General features: G+C 48.2%; 1 protein-coding gene across 3 annotated transcripts in view; it reads right to left on the bottom strand.

The window, feature by feature from the left end:
- OLFM2 (olfactomedin 2) overlaps positions 1-26,908 on the bottom strand; it is a 101,510-nt gene that overhangs the window by 62,531 nt on the left and 12,071 nt on the right. Inside the window, exon 1 of one of the 3 annotated variants that reach the window (XM_066346759.1) lies at positions 18,190-18,479. The exons of 1 other annotated variant lie outside the window; for it this stretch is intronic. In XM_066346759.1, the coding sequence (XP_066202856.1) occupies positions 18,190-18,324 (135 nt within the window). In that variant the 5' untranslated portion in view covers positions 18,325-18,479. Of the gene's footprint in view, positions 1-18,189; positions 18,480-26,908 lie in introns of those variants that run through there. One more of the 3 variants, XM_066346760.1, reaches the window with a different exon arrangement.

Raw genomic sequence — 26,908 nt, 5'->3', positions numbered from 1 at the left:
AGAGGGTTTTCTTGTTGGGGTTGTACCATGGGGAAGGCCAGCACACTGCTAAACAGGAAGACAGAATATTCTTCATTCTCCTTTACCCTCCCCTCAACTCTCAGAGAAAACAAGAGCCATAAAATGGAATTTCTCTTCTGCCCTTTCATAACTGATAAATTTATGCCCCATCCTGGCCCCTCCCTCCTGTTATAATGGAGGAGCTGCCCTTCATCTTAAGGTTCACCGTGTAGCTATTCTTGCTCTGGTCCTCTTCTAACTTCTTGGGAATCTCATATAATCAATACACTGTCTTTATCTTGCATATTAAACCTCTTCCTCTCAAGCAGAAGTTTTGCATTGGTTTTTAAGTAAACTGAAGTCTCTCCTATTAAAGAACAAAACACCATACTTGACTCGTCCTTCCATCTGTCTCCTACTCCTCTCCTCTTCTTAGTTGCCTCCACCAACTGCCTTCATTTTCTCACTTCCTGAACTCACTCCTCCACCACTCCTATCTAGTTCTGACCTGATCATAACACCAACACAGTTCTTGCAAAGTCCACCAAGCCTCCATATTTCTAAATCTGATGGATGCCTTAAGCCTGACAATTTTCTTTTTTATTTATTTAAGTGAAAGGAGGAGAGATAGAGAGACAGACTCCCACATGCATCTCGACCAGAATCTACCCGGCAACCCCTGTCTAGGGTCGATGCTTGAATCAATCGAGCTATTTCTAGCACCTGAGGCCTATGCTCTAACCAACCAAGCTATCCTCAGGGCCAAGGCCAATGCTCGAGCCAACGGAGCCTCTGGCTGCAAGAGAAGAGAGAGAAAAGGGTAGAAGGAAGGGAAGAGAAGCAGATGGTCGCTTCTCTTGTGTGCCTGGTCCAGGGATCAAACCTGGGACTTCATACCAGGCTGACGCTCTATCCACTGAGCCAACCAGCCAGGGCCTATCAATTTTCTTGACCATTCAGCAGGATTTGACTCTGCTGACTGCTCTCTTTTTCTCGTTCTGTTTCCTTCCCTTGGGCACCATCACACAAACTTGCATGGTTCCCTCCTACCTCACTGCATTTCCTTTGCAGACTCATCTTCCTCCACTCGGCTATCACATGTTACTCTAGACAGGTTTCTGCACCAAGCACTATTGATATTCTGGCTAGATAACAATTCTGTGCACTGTCCGCTGTGCAGCAGTTCCAGTGTCTGCCCTCCAGACACCCATAGTAACCCTTCCCAGTGCAACAACAAAATATCTCCAGACATTACCAAATGTCCCCTGGGTGCCAAACCACCGCTTGCTAAGAAACACTGCTCTACACAGCCTTAGGCTCTCCCTTTGCCTCTATCTCTCTCTAAGGGTCCTTAACCTTATCAAATCTCCCATCACCACCTGCATATATGTATGTCTTCAGAACTCCAGGTCCATGTAGACATCTGACTTCTCGACTCTCATCCTTGGATGTCTTAAAAGCATCTCAATCCCAACATGCTCAGTATGAAATGCAAGATCATCTCTCTCTTTGTTGTTTTTGCAAGATTGTCTCTCTTGACCCCAGTTCTCACCCAGTACTCCCTATGTCACCATCCCCATTTCCCCAAGCCTGGGTTCAGATGCCCAGGCACTGTCCTCACCTCCCACCACCAAGTCTGGTTGACTTACTCCTAGATACTTTTTACAATTCATACATGTTTCTCCATCTTTATCACTGCTCAATGATCCAAGCCACCCCTCACAATTCAGAAAGTCTCTCTGCAATACCTTGATCTACCCTTTCTCTTACCAGTCCACTCTATACAGAGGACCCTCAGGAAATTTTTACAATACACATCTGATCATATTATCCTCCCAAGCAAAATCTCCCTGGTAAGGTCCTTTTGTCTTCAGGATACAACTAAAACTCTTCAACATGGACCCAAGGCCCTGTAGGTCTGCCTTTTACTTACCTCTCTGCTTTCATCCTACACTGTCTTTCCCCTCTAAGCACTTCTTTGTCACACTGTCCACACTTTCTCTCACCCCCAGGGCCTTTGCATAAGCAGTTCCCTCTGTCTGGAACACCCTTTGCTTTCTGCTTCAGATCTCAGTCCTTCTGAGATTCCAAATTAGATTAAATCCCCTTATTAGAAACTCCGGTAACGCTGACGAGCTTTTCCTCAAGCTGTGATCACAGCTGCCATTTTTATCTATTTGTGAACGTTTGATCATATGTTCCCATTTTATTTTTTATTTTTCACCTGTCTCTGCTTTGAAGGAAGCTCCATGTATCCTGTCTGCTTGGCTCACCACCTTAACTCCCACAATGGGCAAATAGTAGGTCCTCAAAAGTCCTTGAATAAGTATATGAGTGAGTGGCCCCACTGCTTTCAGGATCAAGTTTGAGTGTCGTGCCCTGGCACCTGAAGCTCTCCATCACCTCTGTGTCTGAGCTCTCAGTCCAGATAATGAGAGAGCAGAGAGATCAAAGGGCGGTAGATGCCAAATGGGGAGCAGCAACAAGCAGGAGCAGGAGCAGGAGGCAGGGACGACCAGAAGAGTACAGGCCCACCGGAAGGGTGGAAATCATGCAGAGACCCTGGCCTTCCACGGAGCATGGAAGGGGGGGTTCAGGCCACTAGCTCTTCCTGGCTATTAAGGCAGGGTGACCAGCTGGCATCTGGTCTGCTCTAGTCGCCCCGCCCCATTTTTTAGAAATTCTCTCCAGGCCTCGTGCTTCTCTCCAGCTACCACCCTGTTTCTCTGTTCCTTTCTCTCACCCCTCACATCTACTCCATCAGCAAGTCCTGATGGCTCTACTCCTAGATCATGAACCAAGTTTGCTCACTGCTATCCTGGCTTGGCCACCGCTGGCTTTTGTTTCAACCGTTGCAGTCACCACCTCCCTAACCTCCCCTGCTGCCATCCTCTCTCCCTGAATCCATTCCCCATAACAGAGGTTAGAGGGATCTTTAAACACTGGGAATTGGATCACGGCGCTTCTCCTCACTGCAACTTGTCCAGCAGCATCTCATTGCATTCAGAACAAAAGCCAACAACTCGTTTTGGCCTGTCAGACCCTATGTGCAGTGTCACCTGCCAACCTGCACAGCCTCATCCCCTCCTCCTCTCAAGCCACCTCTCTTTCAAGATGGCGGTCAGTCACCAAGCTCATTTCTGTGTCAGGGACATGTGCACTTGCAGGTCTCTCTCCCCGAATGTTCCCCTCCTGTTCTTTTCACAGCCAACTCCTCATCCGTCAGGTTGCTGCTCAAATGTCACTTTCCCAAACTTCCAGGTATAAAATGAGTAAGTTCTGGGGATCTAATGTACACAGCATGGTGACAATAGTCAACAATTTTGTATTATATACTTGAAAGATGCTAAGAGATCTTAAATGTTTTCACTACACACACACACACACACACAGAAAGGTAATAATGTGAGGTGATGGAGGTACTAACTAACCCTAATGTGGTGATCATTTTGCAATATATACGTATATCAAATCATTTCATTGTACACCTTAAACTTGTACCATGTTATATGTCAATTATATCTCAAAAAAGCTGGGAAAAAGTCCCCAGAAAGCCTACCCCAATATCCTAACAAAATGAGGTTCTCCAGTCACTTTCTTCCACATTTTGTTTCTTTACAGCACTTATTTCTCCAAAATGAATTTGTTTACTTATTTGCTTACATGTTTGTGGTGTCCCCAGTATAAAGGTGTCATAAGATGGAGGCAGACCCATCATATTCACAGCTGTGTACCAGTACCTACAACAGTTCCTGAGACTACCACTCAGTAAGTCCAGTGAATGAATGAATGAATGAGTGAATGAGTGAATGAGTGATGATGTCCACCACTGCCTCCCCTCCCAATGCCCCTTCCGAAAGAGGAGACCTCCATAACCATGTGTTTCCAGGGGCCCAAGGTGTCCAGTCGCAGTGAGTTAGACAAGTGAACTCCCGGCACAAGTTGAAAAGGGCAGATTCTTCAGTCCAGGGAGTTGGAATTGGAACATGGAGGTCAAGGTGATTAAAAGGTATGGGGCCATGGAGTTGAAGACTCATGGGGGACCAGGGGCTGCAGAACCCCAGAGTCGTGGACAGGCTAGAGTGAGGGGTGCAGAAACTAAGGGCCCTCAGAGCGGAGAGGCAACAGGAAAGTGAGGATTTGCTCCTAAATCCAGAGTAGCCCCACCTCCACCACCATCCCTGTCTGCACAGCACTATGACTGGATGATAACTTCTCATGTGTTTGTGACTGGTCTCTCCACTAAAATGTCAGCTGCATGAGAGCAAGCATCTTGTCTACCTGGTACAGAGTGGGTAAGTGTGTAGTAAATATTTGCTAACTAAATTGACCAATGAGTGAGTGAATGATGGCTTTCCAAGTCTGTGGAGCCTCACCATTGGGTTTTGTGAGATTCCCTGCACTCCTTACATGAAGCTACAATTTCCCTGGGCCATTTTAGGGAGCCCTCTATTCCAGACTCTCTGATACTCACCTACCCCTACACAGATCGATCAGAACTGTGCTGCTCAGAGGCAAGTAAGAATGAAGAAAGATGTCAGGAAAGAGCCTACTACCAGTGAGAGAGGAAACCAAGGTTTGCAAGCGCTGACTCTCTCAAGCAAGAGCAGGAGGGAAGCAAATGAAGCTGAAAAGCTAGAGGGACTCTAGGTGGATGCCAGGACAGGCAGGGGACGAGAGGAAAGGCTGGAAAACTAGACACAAAAGGCCAGGATCTCTCTGCTTTTCAGGGAGAACATTCATAATGGTAACAGCGGTTCCACCCAATAATGGTGGTCCCTAATATGCACTGGGATCTGCCTTGTGCAGGGACCACACTAAGCCATTCCTGAGCATTGGCTGCCACAGCTAGCTCAAATGGGACAGGGATGCCAGCAGGGGAGAATCTACATTAAGATAGCCAGGTGAGCGAGGCTGGGCTCAGGGCTCTATATTCTTGGATGGTGTTGCTGTGTCATCCAGGCACCCATGTGACTCTGCACTTCTCCTCCAAAAAGGGCCTGGGCAGTTCTGAGGCCACTGTTGTTGGCTTTGAAATCTCACTCTGCCAGCAGTCCAGGGAATATGAGGGGATTTGGTCATTTGCTTCTCAAAATAGTGGCATGTAGGTATTGGGTTCTGTGACTGTGGACATCTATGTTTATCCATAGGCACCTGTAGCATCATTCTGGCCACATATGGAACATCTGGACACATCTGTGACTAGCCATATATATAGGTGCACATACATGTAAATCCAGACGAATGCCGGTATGCATCAGTGGACATGTGCAAGTATAGGTGCACCTTGCACTGCTGCCCGTATCCATGAACTTGTCCTTCATTCAGACATGTTCTCAGTATTCTATTCCCATACCCTCTGGACAATTCATGAGCCCGCAAGTTAATCCTGATGTGTACTCTGGATGTATTTGTGTCTGTTTGCCTCTCTCCTGGAGCATTCATATCCATGTGCCACCCTATAGCCATGGATGTAAATGCACATCGCCTATGCCCACAAACAGCTCTGCCAGTGTGCCCACCACACAGACAAATGCCTCCCTGTAAGTACTCTTGGCCCTCTGTGTGCTGTTTTGGACAGCCACATGTATTTGTCTCCCCAGACACCACACATGTTACACAAGCGCATTTAAGAACATACATGCCCTCCCATGTATAACACTCCACAGCCATATGTGCCCACCTGTCCATGTCTGCAAACATTCCTACACTCCTCTCAGTAGGAAGTGACATCTGTGTACATTCTGTCAGCTGCCCTCTTAGGTCTCCCTGACTAACTCATTAGCATTGCAACCAGTCCTGAAATGTTCCTGCAGAATTTATGTTTTACAAATAAGCCTGGTGTCCTGCTGAGGTCACAGAGCACTTACCAGGGCTAATGAAGCCAGCATTGGCCAGCAGGGGTGGGGAATCCTGGACTCCTGGAATAGCCAGGGAATGCTCTCACCCAAATGAACAAATCCCACTTCCCTCTGACTGCACCAAATATCCCAGCCAGTGCCTGTCTGCAGAACTGAAGTCACGTTTCAAGATATTTCAAGTTTATGGCCTCAGCACTACCTTGGCATCATCACCAGATTTGTCACCACACTGAAGGCTGCATCACTCATCAGGGCACTACACTGAGGGTCGCATCAACAGACCTGTCATTAGACTGAGAGCCGCATCACCTTGTTGGACATTACAATGCGGGTTGCATCATCAGACCTGTCTTTATGTGAGGACTGAATCACCCTTTTGGTCACACCACTGAGGGCTCCAGGCTGAGTATTATAATTGAGGGCTTTGTAACTATCAAAATTTGAGAAGCCTCACTTTCCCTCTGCACTGGTAACTCCTCCGCGTTGGGTGGGAAGGGACAGGCAGAGGTGAGGTTGAAAAGTAATCTTCAGGGGCCCAGTAGGTCTATAGCCATGGGGAACTGGGGACTGTGCAGCTACACATTGAGGAAGGGGTGCTACCAGGGCCAGAGGAACGAACCAAGAGTTGGAACTCAACCCTTGTGATCCACCAGTGCTGAAGGGGCAGGGGAGGTTCAGAGTGTGGAGCAGGGGCTGGGGGCTGGGGGCTATGAGCAGTTCCTCCTGGAAGCTATAGATATTGTCATGCCTCCACCATCCTGGCCAGGGGACCTACAAGACATACCTTGCCATGCCTTCAAGAAGAAATGTTCCCCGACACACTCCAGCACGCTAGGCTCAGACATTCCCCCCAGGACAGGCAGGTTCTGCCCTGCTCCAACATGTCCAACGTGCTCAGACATGCCCAGTGGCCATCGGACTCTCCTGCCACAAAGGGGCACGCCTGCCACAAAGACATGCTGGGACATGTTGGAACATGTGCTGACCTGCCCTGACACACAGGGCACACACCCCAGCACGCTCTGGGGGGCCGGCAGGTCTCCAGCCTCTGCCCCTGAGTCTATATGCCTGTGTCCACCTCGCCCTTCTGGATGAATTGATGGGGCCCGGAGAGCAGGCTGTTATAAATTAAACATTGAGACACGGTCTGAGCACCAGACTGCCCTCTGCACCAGACACTGGCTGGTTCCCTCCCAGCAGGCTGTGGGACTACAGGGTGAGGAGAGGGCAGGGGAAGAGTGGCTTGCTTAATTAATTAGCCCTAATTGAGATATCTTTGTAAATATCCCTTTATTGAAGGACAGGATCACGTTGTTTCCTGGGAATTTGCCATCTCTATTTGTCTGCAGCCCCTGAGAATTGCAGAAATGACAAGAAAAAGAGCAGTCCAAAAGGCTGCTTGAACCTTAGCTGTGCTTCTGATAATGCCGGCAGCACCAAGGGGCAGGCCAGGAGGCTCGGAGATACACGGAGCCCAGGGCAGAGAGACGGGGGAACTGAGATACAGGGCAGGAGACAGGACAACAGGCAACAAGGAGATGAGTGACAGGCAGGCTCAGAGATGAGGCTCTGAAATATAGGAAAAGGGAGAGACAGGTGGAGAAACTTCACAACGAGGGGGACCAGAAGTGGGGACAGATGGACTGCCGGCTGGGCAGACAGACCTCCCTCTGCCTTTTCTCGCCTCGCCCAGTCTCCCCATCTCCCGGGCAAACCCCCACTGCAGCAGCAGCAACAATCAAGCCTGATTTCTTTTGGCCCTTGCCACCCTCCCCTTTGCTCTCCCTCCCCCAGTCGCTCCTGCAATCATCTCCCTTGTTCAAAATGAGCTTCTGCAGCTGCAGCCAGATAGCTGTTTCATCTTGAAGCCAGCACTGGGGTGGGGTGGCTGGGTCCTAAAGAGACTTATGTCCTCCTGGGTGGCAGGGGGGAGTAGGGATGGGCGAGGGAAGAGAGGGGGTTACCTGGAGCCTGGGCACCCACCCATCCTTCCTCCCCGGCTCCCATCAAATCTCATCCCCAGCAGCCTTGCGGATCCAGACACTCCAGACCTCCTCTGGGGCCTTCAAGGGCTCATGATGGTCTGGCTCATCCTGTCCCGCTGACCAAATCCGACCCAGCACTCAACACAGGTCCTGGCTCTGTCCTGTCTCAAGAGCCCCTCAGGCCTGAGAAGTCTAGTCTCCCTCCCCCACTCTCTGTCAGGTCCTAGACTGTGATGCAGCAACTACGGTGTAATGGAAACAGAATCTCAGAGAGAGAAAGAGACACACAGACAGAGACAGAGATGAGACAGATATAGAGACAGAGACATAAGAGACAGAAACGACAGAGCAAATTAGCCAAGAGACAGAGAAAATGGCAGAGACACATAGAAAGAGAAGACAAAATAGGCCCTGGCCGGTTTGCTCAGCGGTAGAGCGTCGGCCTGGCATGCAGGGGACCCGGGTTCGATTCCCGGCCAGGACACACAGGAGAAGCGCCCATCTGCTTCTCCACCCCTCCCCCCCTCCTTCCTCTCTGTCTCTCTCTTCCCCTCCCGCAGCCAAGGCTCCATTGGAGCAAAGATAGCCCGGGCACTGGGGATGGCTCCTTGGCCTCTGCCCCAGGTGCTAGAGTGGCTCTGGTCGCGGCAGAGCGACGCCCCGGAGGGGCAGAGCATCGCCCCCTGGTGGGCAGAGCGTCGCCCCTGGTGGGCGTGCCGGGTGGACCCCAGTCGGGCGCATGCGGGAGTCTGTCTGACTGTCTCTCCCCGTTTCCGGCTTCAGAAAAATAAAAAAAATAAAAAAATAAAAAATACAAAAAAAAAAAAAAAAAAGAAAGAGAAGACAAAATAGAATCAGAGACACAGACATAGAACAGTATAGAGAAAAACACAGTATGACAGAGAGACAGAAAAACAATCATCAATATTCACTCAACAAACAGTAATAAATGTCTATTATGTGTTGTGGATACACACAGAGAGAGAAGGAATAAAGATAATTAATGAAATGAAGATGAGAGAGGGAGAGACTCTAAAAATGAGAGTTTAAAAATAGAGACATGCTAGGGCTGAGAGAGAGAGACAGGACTGGGAACAAGCTCCCCACCACACCCGTGTCTCCCAGTGGAAGCCTCTTCACTCCCACACACAACACATCCAACCCCACATCAAACTCTCAAAGTGCCTGGGCCTCCCCCAGCCAGCGGCTGCTCTTCCTCGCCCAGCTTCGCGGCTGCTCCCTGCCCGAGAGCGTCACAGAGGCGCAGCCACCCAGGACCAGGGCTGAGAAGGATGCTGGGGCATGAAAAGCACCAAGAGGCTGAAAACTGGAGCTGCACTCTGGAAGAGGAGGAAGTCAGTTTTTGCCACTCAAGTGGCCCAAACCAAGGTGCTTTGACAGCTGTCTGTGGTTCCGACTGGGTGGGCAAAGGCCACACCTCAAGCCACTCCTATATGTTGGCATCACACTTGGGGTAGACTGCGTCCAGGGCAGCAGTCACCTAATGGATTAAGCCTCCTTCCTCTACTCCAACACACCACCTGCCATCCCACTCCAACACCTTCACATACCTCGTTCTCTTGGCCTCTCTCCCTCCACCTACTAGCTCTGCCTCTGCTTTACTCATACTTCTTGTCTCAGGATAAATGTTACCTTCTCAGGGAAGCCTTCCCTGACCACCCCTTATCAATTGCAGGCCCTCGTGGCAGCACATCTTCTCCTCTGTTGCCTGTATCAGACTATAATTATACAGCCATTTGCATAATTATGTTCACAATCTCTCTTTGAAGCTTTATGAAGGGAGAGACTGAGTCTCCTCTTCGCTGCTAGATCCCCAGCCCCCAGCATAGGACTCAGCACAGAGAGGGGCTCGACCACCTCTTGTCGGGGATGACTCTGTCCTGCTCTTTGGTGGCAACACCACTCCATACCTTTATGCGGGAAGGCGGCAATGTGCACATTTTTGGGGGTGTCCATTCAAACAGAAGCATTGAGAAACAAGGATACAAGAAAAAACGTTTTAAGAAACATACTTTTGAGCCATGGGAGAGGACTGAGGGGTCACAGAAACACTCACCAAGGCTCAGGGGTGTCACTGGGAGGAATAAGGGGCACTGGTCTTATGCAGCAAAACAGAGACCATTCAGAAAATACCTACTGCTTGAAATGAGAAGGTCCCAGACATAAACAAGAGGGGCAAAGCTTTTGCTCACATGGCACTTCCAATTCTGTTGGTGGTAAACAAACAATTACCATGATGACTTCCAAAAATTATGAGTACTGGGCAGAAAATAGAAGAGGTTCAAATAACAGAGTGGGTACATTTTAGCTGATGTGGTCAGGGGAGGTCTCTCTGCGGAGGAGATATTTGTGCTGGGACTTGAGTGGTGAGAAGGAGCTGGGTAGAGGAAGGGTTTTCCAGAGGACGTCACAGCAAGTGCAAAGTTCCAGAGGCAAGAACAAGAGGAGTATGAAGGGATGGATGAGTGGTCCAAGATCTGAGACTCAGTCAGGTAGGGTCTTATAATAATGATGGTGATGACAATAACAACAGTAGCTAACCTCTATAGCAGGGGTCCCCAAACTACGGCCCGCGGGCCACATGCGGCCCCCTGAGTCCATTTATCCGGCCCCCGCCGCACTTCCGGAAGGGGCACCTCTTTCATTGGTGGTCAGTGAGAGGAGCATAGTTCCCATTGAAATACTGGTCAGTTTGTTGATTTAAATTTACTTGTTCTTTATTTTAAATATTGTATTTGCTCCCATTTTGGTTTTTTACTTTAAAATAAGATGTGTGCAGTGTGCATAGGGATTTGTTCATAGTTTTTTTTATAGTCCAGCCCTCCAACAGTCTGAGGGACAGTGAACTGGCCCCCTGTGTAAGAAGTTTGGGGACCCCTGCTCTATAGGCAGCTTCCATGTGTCAGGCACACTCTAAGCACAATGCTGTAAGGTCCATTCCACTATTATCTCCATTTTACAGTTGAAGAAACTAAGGCTTAACAGGCTGGGTCAGGGTTAGGCATTTAGATTTGGTACAAATGAGGCAGGCAAAAGTTAAGAGGTAGATTTCATAATCACAATCTAGAAGGATCTTCTAACAATTAGGACTCTTGAAAAATGCAACAGGCAGCCTCATATTAATTTCCTACTCCAAACCCCTCCAAGTCTCCCATCCTTTGACTCTCAGGATGAGTTACCGGTACCTCAAGCAAAATCCCTTTGTGACATGTGGGGGAAACAGCTGTGTTAGGCTTGCAACTGCACAGTGCCTGACTACTGCGTGAGCACGTAGCAGCACCACGTGCTTATAGTCTACATCAGGCTGCCGGTGCTTGCCCTGGGGGCGATTCTCCCAGATTGCTCTCCTGCCACTGCAAGGTTGCGGTTTTCCTGATCCCTTGCATTTCACTGAGAAAAACAGGTTTTCCTTTGTTTATTTGCTCACTTATCTTTGCAAGCCTCCAATAAACAGGTAATGGCCCAACGCTTTCCAGCTCCGCAGTTCCTCTACCATCTGCCTGAATTCAGTACGAACCTGCCTGGCTTCAATCACCTGCATTACACATGGACCCTTCTGAACACTTGGGCCACCTCCACACCTCCCAACCTGGCATGTAAGTCTCCAGCAACTCTGAAACTCTTGTATTCTCTCAGAGCCCACCAGGATACTCCCTGACTCTGAGCCTTGGTCCATGCTGTTCCTTCTGTCTGGGATGCCCTTGCCGTCTTCAGCTAGCCAGTTCCTTTAAGACACACTTTGGGCCACACCACCTCCAGGAAGCCTCCATCACACCCTGGCTGGTTTTGGTGCTCCTCCTCTATTGGCCCCATAACATTCCAGAAACATTCTCCTCATCTGTTGATGAGGTTATGACCGAATTGAAGTCAGGGGCATTGTTCATCTTCATACTCCACAGTCTAGGACCCTTCCCAGAATAAAGTATGTGTTTGATAATTATTTCCTCACACTTTGAGGTGTTTGAGCAGAAGCTGTAAGAGCACAATTGGGAGCAGGTGAGTATGGCAGGTGCGGTCAAATCCACACTACACCTACCTTTCTCCACTCCTCTGGCCCCTCCCTGGCCCAGGACCCATCATCACTCACCTAGACCAGTGCAGTTGCCTCCTCCCTGGTCTCCCAGTACCCTGCCCTCTCTTCCCACAGTCTGCCCTTCCCACAGACGCCAGAGGGAAACTACAAACACCTGATCAAGTCTGTCTCTCCTCTGCTCAGAACCTTTCTTAACATCCCTTTTATCCACTTAACAAATTTGTATTAAATACAAATTGTGTGCGAGGCCCTGGGCTAGTCACTGGGGCTACAGCAGTCAACAAAAATTGAGTTCTAAAAATCCCTGTCCTCGCCCTGGCCGGTTGGCTCAGCGGTAGAGCGTCGGCCTAGCGTGCGGAGGACCCGGGTTCGATTCCCGGCCAGGGCACACAGGAGAAGCGCCCATTTGCTTCTCCACCCCTCCGCCGCGCTTTCCTCTCTCTCTCTTCCCCTCCCGCAGCCAAGGCTCCATTGGAGCAAAGATGGCCCGGGCGCTGGGGATGGCTCTGTGGCCTCTGCCTCAGGCGCTAGAGTGGCTCTGGTCGCAACATGGCAACGCCCAGGATGGGCAGAGCATCGCCCCCTGGTGGGCAGAGCGTCGCCCCATGGTGGGCGTGCCGGGTGGATCCCGGTCGGGCGCATGCGGGAGTCTGTCTGACTGTCTCTCCCTGTTTCCAGATTCAGAAAAATGAAAAAAAAAAAAAAAAATCCCTGTCCTCAAGTCGCTGACATTATAGTGGGGAGAACCAGACAAGATAAATAAGTCAAATACATAGAATATATTAGAGAGTTAAAAGTACAATGGAGAAAAGGAAAGCATGAAAGGATAGGGAATGCATGAGGAGTTTCATGTTAAATCTGAAATTCCTAGCCCTGGCCGGGTACCTCAGCAGGTTGGAGCATCGTTCCAATATGCCAAGGCTGCAGGTTCAATCCCCGGTCAGGACACATACAAGAATGCACCAATGATGCATAAATGAGTGGAACAATAAATCAGTGTTTCTCCTTGTCTCTCTCTCTCCCTAAAATCAATAAATAAAAACTTTTTTTTTTTAATTTTATTTATTCATTTTTAGAGAGGAGAGAGACAGAGGGAGGAGCTGGAAACATCAACTCCCATATGTGCCTTGACCAGGCAAGCCCAGGGTTTTGAACTGGCGACCTCAGCATTTCCAGGTCGACGCTTTATCCACTGCGCCACCACAGGTCAGGCAATAAATAAAAACTTTTAAGTAAATAAAATATCTAAAATTCCTGCAAGGCCCTCCCATTCTAAACATGATGTGGCTTTCCAAACCTCCCAACCCTCATCTCCTCTCACTCTCCCCCCTCACTCACTCTGCTCTAGCCACACTGATTTCCTCACTGTTTCTCCTACATCCAGACATATTTCTACCACAGGGCCTTTGTACTTGCAGTTCCCTCTACCGGTAATTCTTTTTCTCTAGATATGAGTCTTCTCTCACTTCTTTTAGATCTCTGCCCAAATGTCACCTCCTCAGAGAGGCCACTCAATCTAAAAGTCCCCTTCATTACTCTCCACTCCCCTTATACTGCTCTATGCTTCTTCATAGCGTATATATCATCACCTGAATAGTACAGATTTGTTTATATACTGATTTATTTCCCCCCATCCCTGCCCTAGAATGTCAGTTTCATGAGCACAAGGATATCTGTCTATTTTGTTCACTGTTATATCTTTGTCCTATAATCTATAACAGGGGTCCCCAAACTTTTTACACAGGGGGCTAGTTCACTGTCCCTCAGACCGTTGGAGGGCCGGACTATAAAAAAACTATGGACAAATCCCTATGCACACTGCACATATCTTATTTTAAAGTAAAAAAACAAAACAGGAACAAATACAATATTTAAAATAAAGAACAAGTAAATTTAAATCAACAAACTGACCAGTATTTCAATGGGAACTATGCTCCTCTCACTGACCACCAATGAAAGAGGTGCCCCTTCCAGAAGTGCGACGGGGGCCGGATAAATGGCCTCAGGGGGCCGTAGGTGGCCCGCGGGCCGTAGTTTGGGGACCCCTGATCTATAACCTATAATAGTGCCTGGTACATAGTAGGTATGCAATTAACATTTGTTGAATGAATGGAGACCTTCTAAGAGAATTCTTGTCACTTAAGCTAAAAAGAGGAGAACATCAGTAGAGCAGGGTGGTATTTATAGAGTTGCTCACAAATATCTGACCATTCCTCTCCGTCCAGGTCATAGTAGGACTCCACTTCTTCCCCTCTTTGAGGTTAGGCATGCCATGTGACTTGCACTAACCAATGAAATGTGAGCAAAAGTAACATGTCCCCTCCAGAACAAGGCTTTAAGAACTGGTGAGGGGGTTGCTGTGCTGCCTTTTCCTGCCTCAATGATTAAATCCCCACAAAGCCTCCTTTAGCCCAGGTCCCTGAATGACCACCATGGACAGAGCTCTCCAGCCAACAATGGATAAACAGCACAAGAAAGAAAGAAATCACAGTGACACCAGGCTCCTTGTGACCGCAGTGCAAGTCGGCCACTCTTGACTGATACAGAGTATCTGGGACCTTTTTCCCCTGAAAACTGTCAAGAGAAGACATGGCTTCTGGACTTGGGTTCTTCACAGGAAAGTCCTCAAAGAACATTTTGCTGATAGCTGCTCAGCCCATCCCCATTCTCCCATGAGGAGGGTCCTCCCCAAACAAACCACTCTCCTCCATCTCCCCTCTCTTCCCTCCAGCCCTTAAGGAGGAGGGAATAGGCAAGGATATAACATATAAGAAAGGTGCAGGTAACTCATTTCACTCTCCATCGTGACAGCAGCCGCTGGCAATGAGGCTGACAGCTTTTAGTCTGGTTCTGGATTTATGAACCCCAGGTGAGGAGCATTCTGTCCAAGGCTCCCATCCCACAAGGATGGTTTATGGCTGGGAGTTGGCCAAAGATAGGAGCAGTGACAGCTTCCTCCCCATTCCTTTCCAGAAATGGTCTGTAACACCATCTCCCAGAATCTCTGAATGCTAAACTGCTCCTCTGCATCAGATAAGGGAGGGGAAGCCAGAGACAAGAATGACCAGAGGGCCTGGGTTCACTAGCACTCACACCTGACAGCTGAGGTTTTTATTATGCCAAATACCCTGGTAGACAGCATTCAAGCCCCTGTCTCACAACTGGGAATTCTCACTACCTGAGTTCCTGAAACTGTCAGCTTATCCATGTTGATGCTCCACACCCCTTTATAACTCCTTACTGAGTACCTACTGTGTGCCTAGTCACTCCCACTTGTTCTTCCCAATCCTTAGGAAAGTGGATTATCCATTTACACACTTGACACATATTTATTCCAGGCCTACTATGTGCATGGCTACAATAAAAAAAGTAGTCCCTCCTTACTGAGCACCTATATGCACCCAATTGTTCGTTTCCATTTGAAGGTGAAATCTATGAATCCCTAGTAAGATATGATTGTTGATTCATCCACTTAACAAATATTTATTGCAGGCCTACTCTGCATCAAGCCTTAGAGTTCAGTGGTGAGCAAAATATAAATGTCCTCATGGATCCTATAGTCTAATGGGGACTCTGAACTCTTCTTGACTAATGTAGATATTGGACTTAAATTAAATAGTTCCCCTCAAGGTCATATTGCTAGTAAATTGCAGGGTCAGAATTCAAACCCAGATGTTTGACTCAGAGTCCTATCAGTAATTGAGTAGAGAGGACTCCGAGTGCTATCTACTATGTCAGGCCCTGAGTTAGGGCTTTCGAGCACACACATGCTTGACATAGAGGAGGCGCTCAATAGTTTTGTTGACTAAACAAGATGGATGGGAGGATGGAAGAATGGGTGGATGGGTGGATGGAAAAATAGAGAACAGATGAAGAAATGGTTGGATGATGGATAATGACTGAATGGAGGGATAGGTGGATGCATGGATAGAGAATAGATGAATAGAAAGATAGGTGCATGAAGGATAAATGAAGAGACAAATGATGGATAATGGATAGAAAGATTGATAGGTGGATGGAGAGATGAATGGAAGGATAAAGAGATAAATGGATGAATGGATGGGGAACTGGACAACAGATCTGTTATGACAGTTCTATGAGGTAGGAGTCATCATGCCCATTTTACAGATGAAGAAACTGCAGGTCAGAGTGGTGAAGTCATGGGCCCAGAAGAGCACATCATAGAGCAAGTTGGGAGAATGAATGTGCAGATTCTACCTACATATATCAGATACTCCCAGGACTCTTCTAAAGCACCCTCATATCACAGTCCCCTTCCAGGTTCCAAACTGAGTCCCTTGGCATCTCACTTGACAGAGCCCTTCTCGCAAGGCTTAGGGAGACTCGGAGATGGGACAGGGATCAGGGACGGGAGAACTATTAGCTTTCAGCAGGCAATTTCATGGAAGCATTGATCAAGGTGCTATTAACTACAGATGGGCCAGAGTGGAGACCAGGGCAAACAGTATACACACACACACACACACACACACACACACTCATACTTACAGAAAACGGTACACACAGAAATCCACCCCCATGAATATATAGTAATACAAGGTAGGCATATTATTCATAGATACACAAAGATGCACACTCTTCTAAAGACATGCGTAACCACTTATACACACACAAAACACACACATATGTACATATTTGCACAGAGACATATGCAATATGTCAAAATCATAACTCAGAGACACACTCTTACATGCTTATGTACACATCCCCCAGACACAGCATATGCTTTCATTACACACCATATGCTGCACATAATTCATGCACACATTTACACAAACTTGCATTCTTTAGATGGTGGGGGAGGGGAATCTGGCTTCTAATGTCAATGAGACAACATCTTCCTTGCCTCTCAGAAGGTAACAGCTAGAAGGCTGTCTCAGACTCAGATATACAAACTCAGATGTACACATGCAAACCCACAGTCAGGGACATACAACTGCAGATACACTTAGATGCATCCACACCCAGACACATTCATTCAGGGACACACCCACACTCATTCTGGGATGTATCCTTACACACACGAAGATACACTTAGACCCTTATTCCAGAAACGCACATAAACTTTCTCACCATCCCCCACATACACTCCCACAGACACAGCGAAACTGAGGCATAGAAAGACACACAGAAAGACACTGATTTACACAATGGCTTCAGAATTTGGACTAAAAGTCCTCATCTGCACCAAGCCCAGTGCCATTTCTCCCCAGGGGCTAGGCCAAATCCGGACAGCACATGGCACCTCCCTCTCCACTTGCCTGCAACTCTTGGGAGCAACATGGAAGGGAGAGAAGGAAGCGGTGTGGTAGCCACTGGGGGCTAAACAAGGTTGCTGGCAAAGTTGGGGGGGAATTCAAGCAGGAGAGGGAGAGCAAGCATCCCAGCTCCATATATGGGAGGCGTTCCACAAACTGATTGAAGAGGGGAAGAGGTGGGAGGGGCATATCTGGAGGAAGCCAAGGGAAGTTTGCAACACAGGACGCCTCCTCCCCTCTCCTCAGGACACCAGGACCACCACTATTAACTCCGATTCAGTTCCCCTCCGTCCCCTCAAGCTCTGTGGCTGGAAAGCTGGAGGATGAAGGTGAGGGGGGGGGGGCAATACTGGAGCTTCTGGGAGCAGCGTCAGCCCCCGCCCAAGTCTGAGACCCTTCTGAATCCTAGGGAGGACATGTTGTGGGAATATTCAGCACGTGGTGAGACAGGTAATGAAGGGGGGAGGGCACAAAAAAAGAGATACAAAGTCAGAGACGGCGCAACAGAAATAGAGACAGAGACAAGGGGAGACAGAAATAGAGAAGCAAACCAGAGGAAAAAGAACAAGCAGACAGACACATAGACAGGTGACACTGGACTATTCAGAGCACCGACTCAAACAGGAAGGGATCCTGAAGGTGGAGGCACTCGGAGACCCCGAGGCTGCCCCATTCAGAGGCAGGGACCCTCACAGCCAGACAAAATCTAACCTCCGGCTCTGCCCTACTCAGCCCGGACCCTCGCCGCCTCCGCCCCGGGCCAGAGCGAGTCTAAGACATTGCTACCACTCGGGCACTGCTCACTAATAATAATAAATAATAATAACAATAATGAACGGCGTGGAGGTAGTCCGGGGTCCCGAGGCTCCTCCGCCTCTGCGTCCAGCCCCCTACTCCGGGAGGGCGCCCTGGGTCTGGCGAACTGGGGGACTGGGGTCCCCGGGGGCTGCGGCGGCGGTGGCACAGGCACCACGCCCCCCGGGAGCGCCCCCCGCGTGGTGGCCACTCACGATTTTCTCCGAGGCTCCAGCGCGGGACACGGTACTGTTGAGCCCCACGAGTGAGGGCAGCGTCTGCGACATCCAGTTGGTGACCATGGCCATGGTGCTCAGCACGGCCCCGATCTTGAGTAGCGGCACCGACATCGCGCCCCCGCCTCATGCCCCGCGGCCACCCGCCGCGCTTCCCTTCTCCCGCCAGCCGCCTGGCGCTCCGTCCCTCGCCACCCAGCCGCCCCGGGGGCGCGAGCTGGGGTCCGGGGTCGGGCTGGTCGGGGGGGCTCAGGGACGCGGGCTGCGGATCCGCGCGCCGGGCGGGCGGGCTCCGCTTATAAAGCGCCGGCTAGGCCCCCGCCCCCTCCCGCGCCTACGCGCCGGGCACTTCCAGCCGCCGTGACGTCACGGCTCAGGTCCTGAGTCCGGCAGGGGGTGGGGGGCGCCCAGACTGCCCCACCCCCCTCCCCAGGCCTTGCCGCCCCGGCCGAGACCGCCCCGCTGGGAGAGGTACCGCCTCAGCGTCCCCACCGACCCCACCCCCCACCGCCGCGGCATTCCCAGCCCCGCCCCCAGCGGTGTTCCCGCCACCCCCCAGCGGTGTCTCCCCCACCCACCCCACGAGCGGTGTTTCCGGGCCACCCTCCCCACACAGAACCCCAGGCTCTCGGCCCACCTCGACCACCTAGAGCTGGCAGGGACCGGAGTCACAAGTCCCCACCCATCTCCTGTTAGGACACCGACTCCAGCTCTCTAAAACCCGGGAAGATAGGTATGGTGGTCTGTAGGGGGCGAGACTCTGGGGTGCTCCCATGAAGCCGGCAGCCCAGTCTCGTTTTCCTAGGGGAAGGGGCTTTCCTGGGACCCGGACCACTATGGGGACCACTGGATCGTTTCGGAACGAGGGAAGTCCAGAGTGGCGGGTCCGAAGCCAGTAGACGTGTGACTAGGAGGAAGGTGCGGCAATGGGAGTCACTAGGGCAGCGGGAGGATTCCCCAGGGCACCCAGGGACGGCATTATGACCCGGTAGGGCGGAGACAGATGCTAGCCTTTGGCCGACAAGAAGTCCCAGGCGGCTCTCCACGAACAACTTGAACTTGGGGTGGGGGCGGGGAACTGACACTTGGGATCTTCCTCCAGGCCCCAGGGTTCCAGGGCCGGCTCCTTCAGGGAGCGTGAAGTGCATAGCCCCCGCACTTCCCACCCACGCACTAGCCGGCGGCGGGGGCAACGAGGCTGGCGCGCGAGGAGCGCCCGGCGGGTTTAATTTCCTCAATTTTCCCTGCACTCACGCCCCCTCCTGGCGTCCCCGCATCACCTCGCGCCGTCGCCGCCCTCAGTCCGCTGCCGCCGCCGTCTGGAGGCGGCGATGACTCAGGCTTTTGTAGTGTTCGCCTGGGGAGCAGCTCCGAAAAAGGGGGTGCAGGTCCTGAATTGTCCTTTTTTCTGAGCTTAGCAACATCGAATGGTAGGTTTTGCCCCTTGTGTGACCTCCAGCAATGACCTCTCTGCCTCAACTTCCTCCCGTGCAAGTGGGTAGTTGTAAGGACCATGGACCTAATATATATGTATGTGTAAAGGGCTCCAGAGTCCTAAGAATCAAGTAATATATTGAGCATCTATGTCCCAGATACTATGAACAACAAACAAAATGCCCACCTTTGTAGAAGGAAACATTCCTTCAGGGAAACAGACAAGAAATAGGCAAACAAAAATAAAACAAGATACTGGGATTCGGATGGGCAGAAGAATAAATAGGGGAGCAAATTTTAAACAGGGTGGTTGGGGAAAGTGACATTTGAGCAGAGACCTGAAAAAAGTGAGGGAGGGAGTCATTTGGATATCTGAGGGAAGAGTTCCAGGCAATTGGAACAGCAAGTGCAAAGGCCCTGGGCAGGAGTGTAAGGGTTCAAGGAACAGGGAGAAAGCCATGTGGTTGGAGCAGAGTGAGCTCAGGGAGAGAGGGTGATGGTGCTTAAGCATTTTGCAGGGTGTCTGGGACATGCAAAGTGTTTCCTAAATAGTGGCTGCTGTTCTTATTATTTGCAACTGAAAATGAACTTTAAAAAATGAGATGTGGTCCTGGCATATTGGCTCAGTGGATAGAACATTGACCTGGCATGTGGACATCCCAGGTTCAATCCTTGGTTAGGGCACACATGAGAGAAATGACCATCTGCTTCTCTTCCTCTCCCTCTCCCTCTTCTCTCTCTTCCTCCCTCTCAGACAGTGGCTAGATTAGTTGGAGCATTGGCCCCAGGTGCTGAGGATGGTACAGTTGATTTGAGGAGGGTTGCCAGGTGGATCCCAGTCAGGGCACACGTGGCAGTCTGTCTATCACCCCTCCTCTCACTTAAAAAAAAAATGAGATGTGTCCTTGTCTACTCACACTACAGCTTGCATTTATGAGTGCTGAACACTGTGCAAATGTGCTTACTAAGCAGTTGTTGCAACCTCCCATGAAAGGTACAATGACTTTCCTATTTTCAGATGAGGAAACTGGGCTAAGAGAGAAGAGATCAGCTCAAGGTGACCCTGCAGGTAAAGGGGGTCCCAGGATTTGAACCCAGTTCTGTCTGATTTTACACACCAAAACTGTCTTCCTGGCTTAGAGAATTTGGTACTCAATGGTATTCTCACTCACCATTGGTGCTGTAGGAAACTGCTCTAGCTCCTTCCAGCCAGGCTTCTCCAAGGAGTGGTCACATCTGCCCTTGCTGTCTCTACTTCCTCACCTCCCACCTCCTCCATCTTCCCAAAATTCCTCTCACCAGAGGGGCCAATGACCTCCCGATTTGCCAGTCCCACAGCCTCTCATGAGCCCTCATTTATTCACTCTCACAAGTTAGTCTTCATGGAGTATTCCCTCCTTCTTGAAAGTCCTTTATCCCTTGATTTCAGACTCCTAATCATTTTCTAGTTCTGCCCCCACTTCTCTAGCTGCACCATAACTGTCTTCTGCCTTCTTCCTAAATATTTATACCTCCCAGGACTTTGCCATAGGTCCCTGGCCCTTCTTACTCTGTACACTTAGCCTCAATCATCACACCCACTCCCAGGGCTTTGGTTCCATACAGCCTCAGGACCTTTGCACTGGTTGTCCTTTACCTAGAATACTATTACCACAGACACACATTAGGGTTTGCTCATTTACTTCATTTATATCAGTTGTTCTATTATTGTATGGGTAAGATATATGCCCTACCCGTCTCCAGAAAACTATATTTCCCAGGTTCCCTGTATACTGGCTTCCTGTTAGGTTCATCCAGTGGGAGGCACTGGAGGGAGATTGGAGTGTGGGGAGAAAGCAAGAAGCCAGGGTATTTCTCTTTTCTGTTTTCTGGTCATGTGTTCTGACAACAGCCACACCAGAGTCCCTTTCTCCTCACACCAACCTTTGTCATGTCCCTCTAATAGCTTTGTACTATGGCTTATTGCTGGATTCCGTGATTATTCCATCAGTGTGGCTTCTCAACTCTCCCATCTAACACTCAACCAATATCCTGTCTCTGAAACCCTGGAGTATTCTGTTTCCCTGACTGCACTCTGAGTAATATGGCCACTGTAGATCTTCCCTGGCCACTCATCTCCAACAGTAGCCCCCACCACTCTCTGTCCCTTACACTGCTCTATCTTTTTTTAACAGAATGTAACATTATACTTTTATTTGTTTATGGTCTGTCTCCTCCACTAGACTTGCAACTTCTCAAGGGCACCTACATGTCTGTAGTTTTCCCAACTGCATCCCCAAGACTTAGGACACTGATTGGCACATAGTAGGTGCCCAAGAAATCATTGATTGACTGACCAAGTGAATCTACAGCTGAGGGTTCTCAAAGCTATAGCTGCAGCGCAGAGCCCCACCTGGACCTCAGACTCCTATGCCCATCTACTTCTTGGACATCTCCACTTATTCATTTCACAGGACTAATAGCTCATGGCATCCACCAGGACAACCTCAATCAAAAAGGCAGTACCAAGTATTGGTGAGCATGTGGGGAAGCCTGAACCCATTACAAGTGGAAATATAAAATGTTGCAACCACTTTGAGAAATAATTTAGCAGTTTCTTAAAAAGTTAAACAGAAACTTACCATAAGACCCAACAGTTCTATCTACCCAAGAGAAATAAAAACATGTCCATGGAAAGGCTTGTATATGAATTCATAGCAGTATTTTTCATAATGAAGGAAGCACCCTAAATGCCTCTCAGCTGGTGAATGGATAAACTGTGGTCCATCCATCCAATGGAATACCATTCAGCATTGAAAAGAAATGAACTACTGACACATGCTACAACATGGATAAGCCTCAAAAATATTTGACTAAGTGAAAGAAGCAAGATAATCACTAATTTCAGGAAATTTCATAATTTCAGGTGGGAGTGAGGATGGACTGCGACTGGAGACAAGGGATCTTTGGGGGGAGGGGGTGTAGAAATGTCCTAAAACTGGATTGGGGTGATTTTTGCACAACTGTGAATTTACTAAAAGCCATTGAATTGTACACTTAAACCAGTGGACTTTATGGTATGTAAATTATACCTAAATAAAACTGTGAAAAGAATGTTCTTAAACAAGCCCCCTTCCCTGAGGTGGCCTGTGCTTTCACTGACAGGAGAATGAGTTCTGTGTTAAATTTTGTGCCCTGTGTTCCTTGCTTCCTGGGAACATGGATGGCCCCGGTGTACCCATAGTTAGAAACTACAGATCTTTCTCCTTTCTATCTCTTTTCTCTTCCTACCTTATCTAAGCCAGCATTAATGCCATGATTTGGATGTAGAAAGATCTCCAGAAAGTATCTCCTCCTCTCCATCATCATCATGACTCTAAGCATGGTGTTTGGGAGTGCTGTAGATGGAATGTTTGTGTTCTCCCAAAAGTCATATGTTGATGTTGGGCCACAAAAACAACATCAGCAAATTCAGAAAAAACGAAGTTGTACCAAGCATATTTTCTGATCATAAAGCCTTGAAACTAGAATTCAACTGCAAAAAAGAGGGAAAAAAATCCCACAAAAATGTGGAAACTAAACAACATACTTTTAAAAAATGAATAGGTCAAAGAAGAAATAAGTGCAGAGATCAAAAGATATATACAGACAAATGAAAATGACAATATACATAAAGATACATGCAGCCCCATGTTTATTGCAGCATTGTTCACAGTGGCAAGGACATGGAAACAACCAAAAAGCCCGTCAATAGATGACTGGATAAAGAAGATATGGCACATATACACTATGGAATACTACTCAGCCATAAGAAATGATGACATCGGATCATTTACAGCAAAATGGTGGGATCTTGATAACATTATATGAAGTGAAATAAGTAAATCAGAAAAAAACAGGAACTGCATTATTCCATACGTAGGTGGGACATAAAAGTGAGACTAAGAGACATTGATAAGAGTGTGGTGGTTACGGGGGGGAGGGGGGAGAGGAAGAGGGAAAGGGGGAGGGGGAGGGGCACAAAGAAAACTAGATAGAAGGTGACAGAGGACAATCTGACTTTGGGTGATGGGTATGCAACATAATTGAACGACAAGATAACCTGGACATGTTATCTTTGAATATATGTATCCTGATTTATTGATGTTGCCCCATTAAAAAATAAAATTATGCCCTGGCCGGTTGGCTCAGCGGTAGAGTGTCAGCCTAGCGTGCGGAGGACCTGGGTTCGATTCCCGGCCAGGGCACACAGGAGAAGCAGAAGCGCCCATTTGCTTCTCCACCCCTCCGCCGCGCTTTCCTCTCTGTCTCTCTCTTCCCCTCCCGCAGCCAAGGCTCCATTGGAGCAAAGATGGCCCGAGCGCTGGGGATGGCTCTGTGGCCTCTGCCTCAGGCGCTAGAGTGGCTCTGGTCGCAACATGGCGACGCCCAGGATGGGCAGAGCATCGCCCCCCGGTGGGCAGAGCTTCGTGCCGGGTGGATCCCGGTCGGGCGCATGCGGGAGTCTGTCTGACTGTCTCTCCCTGTTTCCAGCTTCAGAAAAATGAAAAAAAATAAAATAAAATTATTTAAAAAAAAAAAAGTCATATGTTGAAGCCCTAACCCCCAAGGCAATGGTATTAAGAGTGGGGTGTTTGGGAGGTGATTAGGTCATAAGTGTGCAGCCCTCATGAATGGGATCAGTGCCCTTATAAAAGAAACCTCAGAGAGCTCTCTAACCCCTCACACCATGTGAGGATCCAGCAAGCAGATATTATCTATGAATGAAGAAGTGGACTCTCACCAGGCACCATGTCTGCTAGCACCTTGATCTTGGACTTCCCAGCCTCCAGACTGTGAGACATAAATCTGTGTTGTTTATAAACAACCCCCAATCTGGGCTATTCTGTTATATCAGCCTGAATGCACTACGATTGGGAGCTATAGAAAGTAATGTATTTCCTCTGAAAAGTCCCCGGAGGAAAGAAGTGCATAACTGTCAGAAACAATAATAATAATTGATAGTTTATTAAACGCTTATCATGTACTAGGTTCCATTTAAAATGATGGACATGGAATAACTTATTTAACTCTCAGAATACCACTATGAAGTAGATAAGATTATAATTGTGATTTTTTAAAATGAGGAAATGGAAGCATAGAGATGCTAGGAAACTTTCCCAAAGGCCTCCAGGATTCCATCCCAGACAGACAGGCTACATAGTGCTGGGTCAATCAGACCTATTCACAGAGGAAAGAATGTTGAGCCCTACCTCACATCATATGCAAAAATCAATTCCAGGTAGATTGTACATTCTAAAGGTGAAAGGTAAACAATAATGTTTTTAGAAGAATATCTACATTACTCTGGGGTAGGCAAAAATCACTAAAATAGGACAGTAACAAACACTAACCTTGAGGGGAAAAATTAAAATTTAAAGTCTTTGTTGATCAAAGATACCATAAGGAGAATGAAAAAGCAAGCCACAGAGTAAGAGGAGGTATTTGCAATCTTTATAACCAATAAGGAACTTGTGTCCTGAATTTATATTTTTATAAAACATGTACCGATAAATAGAGACGTCCTACAAATCAATAAGAAAAAGGCAGACAGCCTAATAGAGAAATAGCCAAAAGACTTGAACAGACATTTCACACATGGAAATACCTGAGTGGTCAATGAACATATGAAAAGGTAGTTAGCAATACCAGTAATCAGGAAATGTAAATTAAACCCATAATGTGCTATCAGTACACACCCAGCAGAATGTCTAAAACAAAAAAGACTACACCAGGTGTTGGTGGCAATGTGTCTCAGACATTACTAGTGGAAGAGCAAATTGGTAAAATCCTTGAAAAGCCTTCAGAACTTTGGAAGGCTGTTCAGCGGTATCTCCTAAAGCTCAATGTATCCCCACCATCACCAGGACCCAGCCACTCTGCTCTTTAGGTATATACAGTTGAGTCCCATTATTCACAGACCCCATATTGGCAGGCGCATGTACTCAGTACAATTCCTTTGTAACCCTCAGATGAATAGTTGTAGAACTTCTGTGGTAATTCGTGGACATGCACAGAGTGGCAAAAATTTTGGTCACCCACAAACAGGTTCCCAGCTGAGGTCCAGCATGGCCATACTCTGCCTTCTTGTTTCAGCTCTCCTAACTGTAAATGTGTCCTTTTCAGTCTATTTAGTGCCAAACTGTTCATATTTTTATGGTTTTTATTGGTGATTCCTTCTATTTTAAGTGGCTGCCACACACAGTGCCAAAGTCTGGTGTCTCTAATGTGCAAGAAAGCTGTGACGGGTCTTCAGGAGAAAATACACCTGCTTGATAAATTTCACTCAGATATGAGTTATACTTCTTTGGCTATGAGGTTGATACTAACAAACCAACAATATATATTAAATAAGGTGTTTTTAAAAGCAGAAACACATATAAAACAAGTCTGCTCTTGTTCTTTGGTCCACAAATACATTGTAACTGAAGTCTTGCAGAAATCTAACCTTTTATGACTTGTATTCGCTAATTCAGTGTCCACAGTGTCTTCATAGACTATAACTATTCAATATAACTGAACATTATATACCCAAATATTCACTGCAGATGTGTGTCAGAATGTCTCTAGCAGCACAGTTTGTCAGCCACAGACTTCAACAACTCAAGTGCCTAGAAAGAGTAGACTAGGTATGTCATGGTATATTCACACAATGGAATTACACCATAAAGAAATGAAAATTTGCAATTTATCATAAAATATGAAGGAATCTTACAGATATGCTGAGCAAAAGAAGCCGATACCAAAAACTACATTCTTAGTGACTTCATTAAGTAAAAAGGTGAGGCAAAACAGTGTGTGGTGAGACGGTAATGCAGCAGTGACTCTACAGGGGCAGGTGGCACCTGGAAGGAGCAGGAGGGGACCTCTGGATTTTTGCTAAGTTCTGCTTCTAGACCAGGTGTGGCAACACTCTGTCACTTCAAGACAATTTACCAAGCTGCACCTTTATGATTTGTGCATGTCTCTGTAGCTAGGTTTGATGTCAAGAAGAAAATTTACTCAAAAATATGAACTAAGCCTGACCAGGCGGTGGCGCAGTGGATAGAGCGTCGGACTGGGATGTGGAAGGACCCAGGTTCGAGACCCCGAGCTCGCCAGCTTGAGTGCGGGCTCATCTGGTTTGAGAAAGGCTCATCAGCTTGGACCCAAGGTCGGTGGCTCCAGCAAGGGGTTACTCGGTCTGCTGAAGGCCAGCGGTCAAGGCACATGTGAGAAAGCAATCAATGAACAACTAAGGTGTTGC

Source organism: Saccopteryx leptura, chromosome 1 (genome assembly GCF_036850995.1).
Source record: "Saccopteryx leptura isolate mSacLep1 chromosome 1, mSacLep1_pri_phased_curated, whole genome shotgun sequence".
NCBI classification, from domain to species: domain Eukaryota; kingdom Metazoa; phylum Chordata; class Mammalia; order Chiroptera; family Emballonuridae; genus Saccopteryx; species Saccopteryx leptura.
This window is presented reverse-complemented; position numbering and strand designations above follow the sequence as displayed.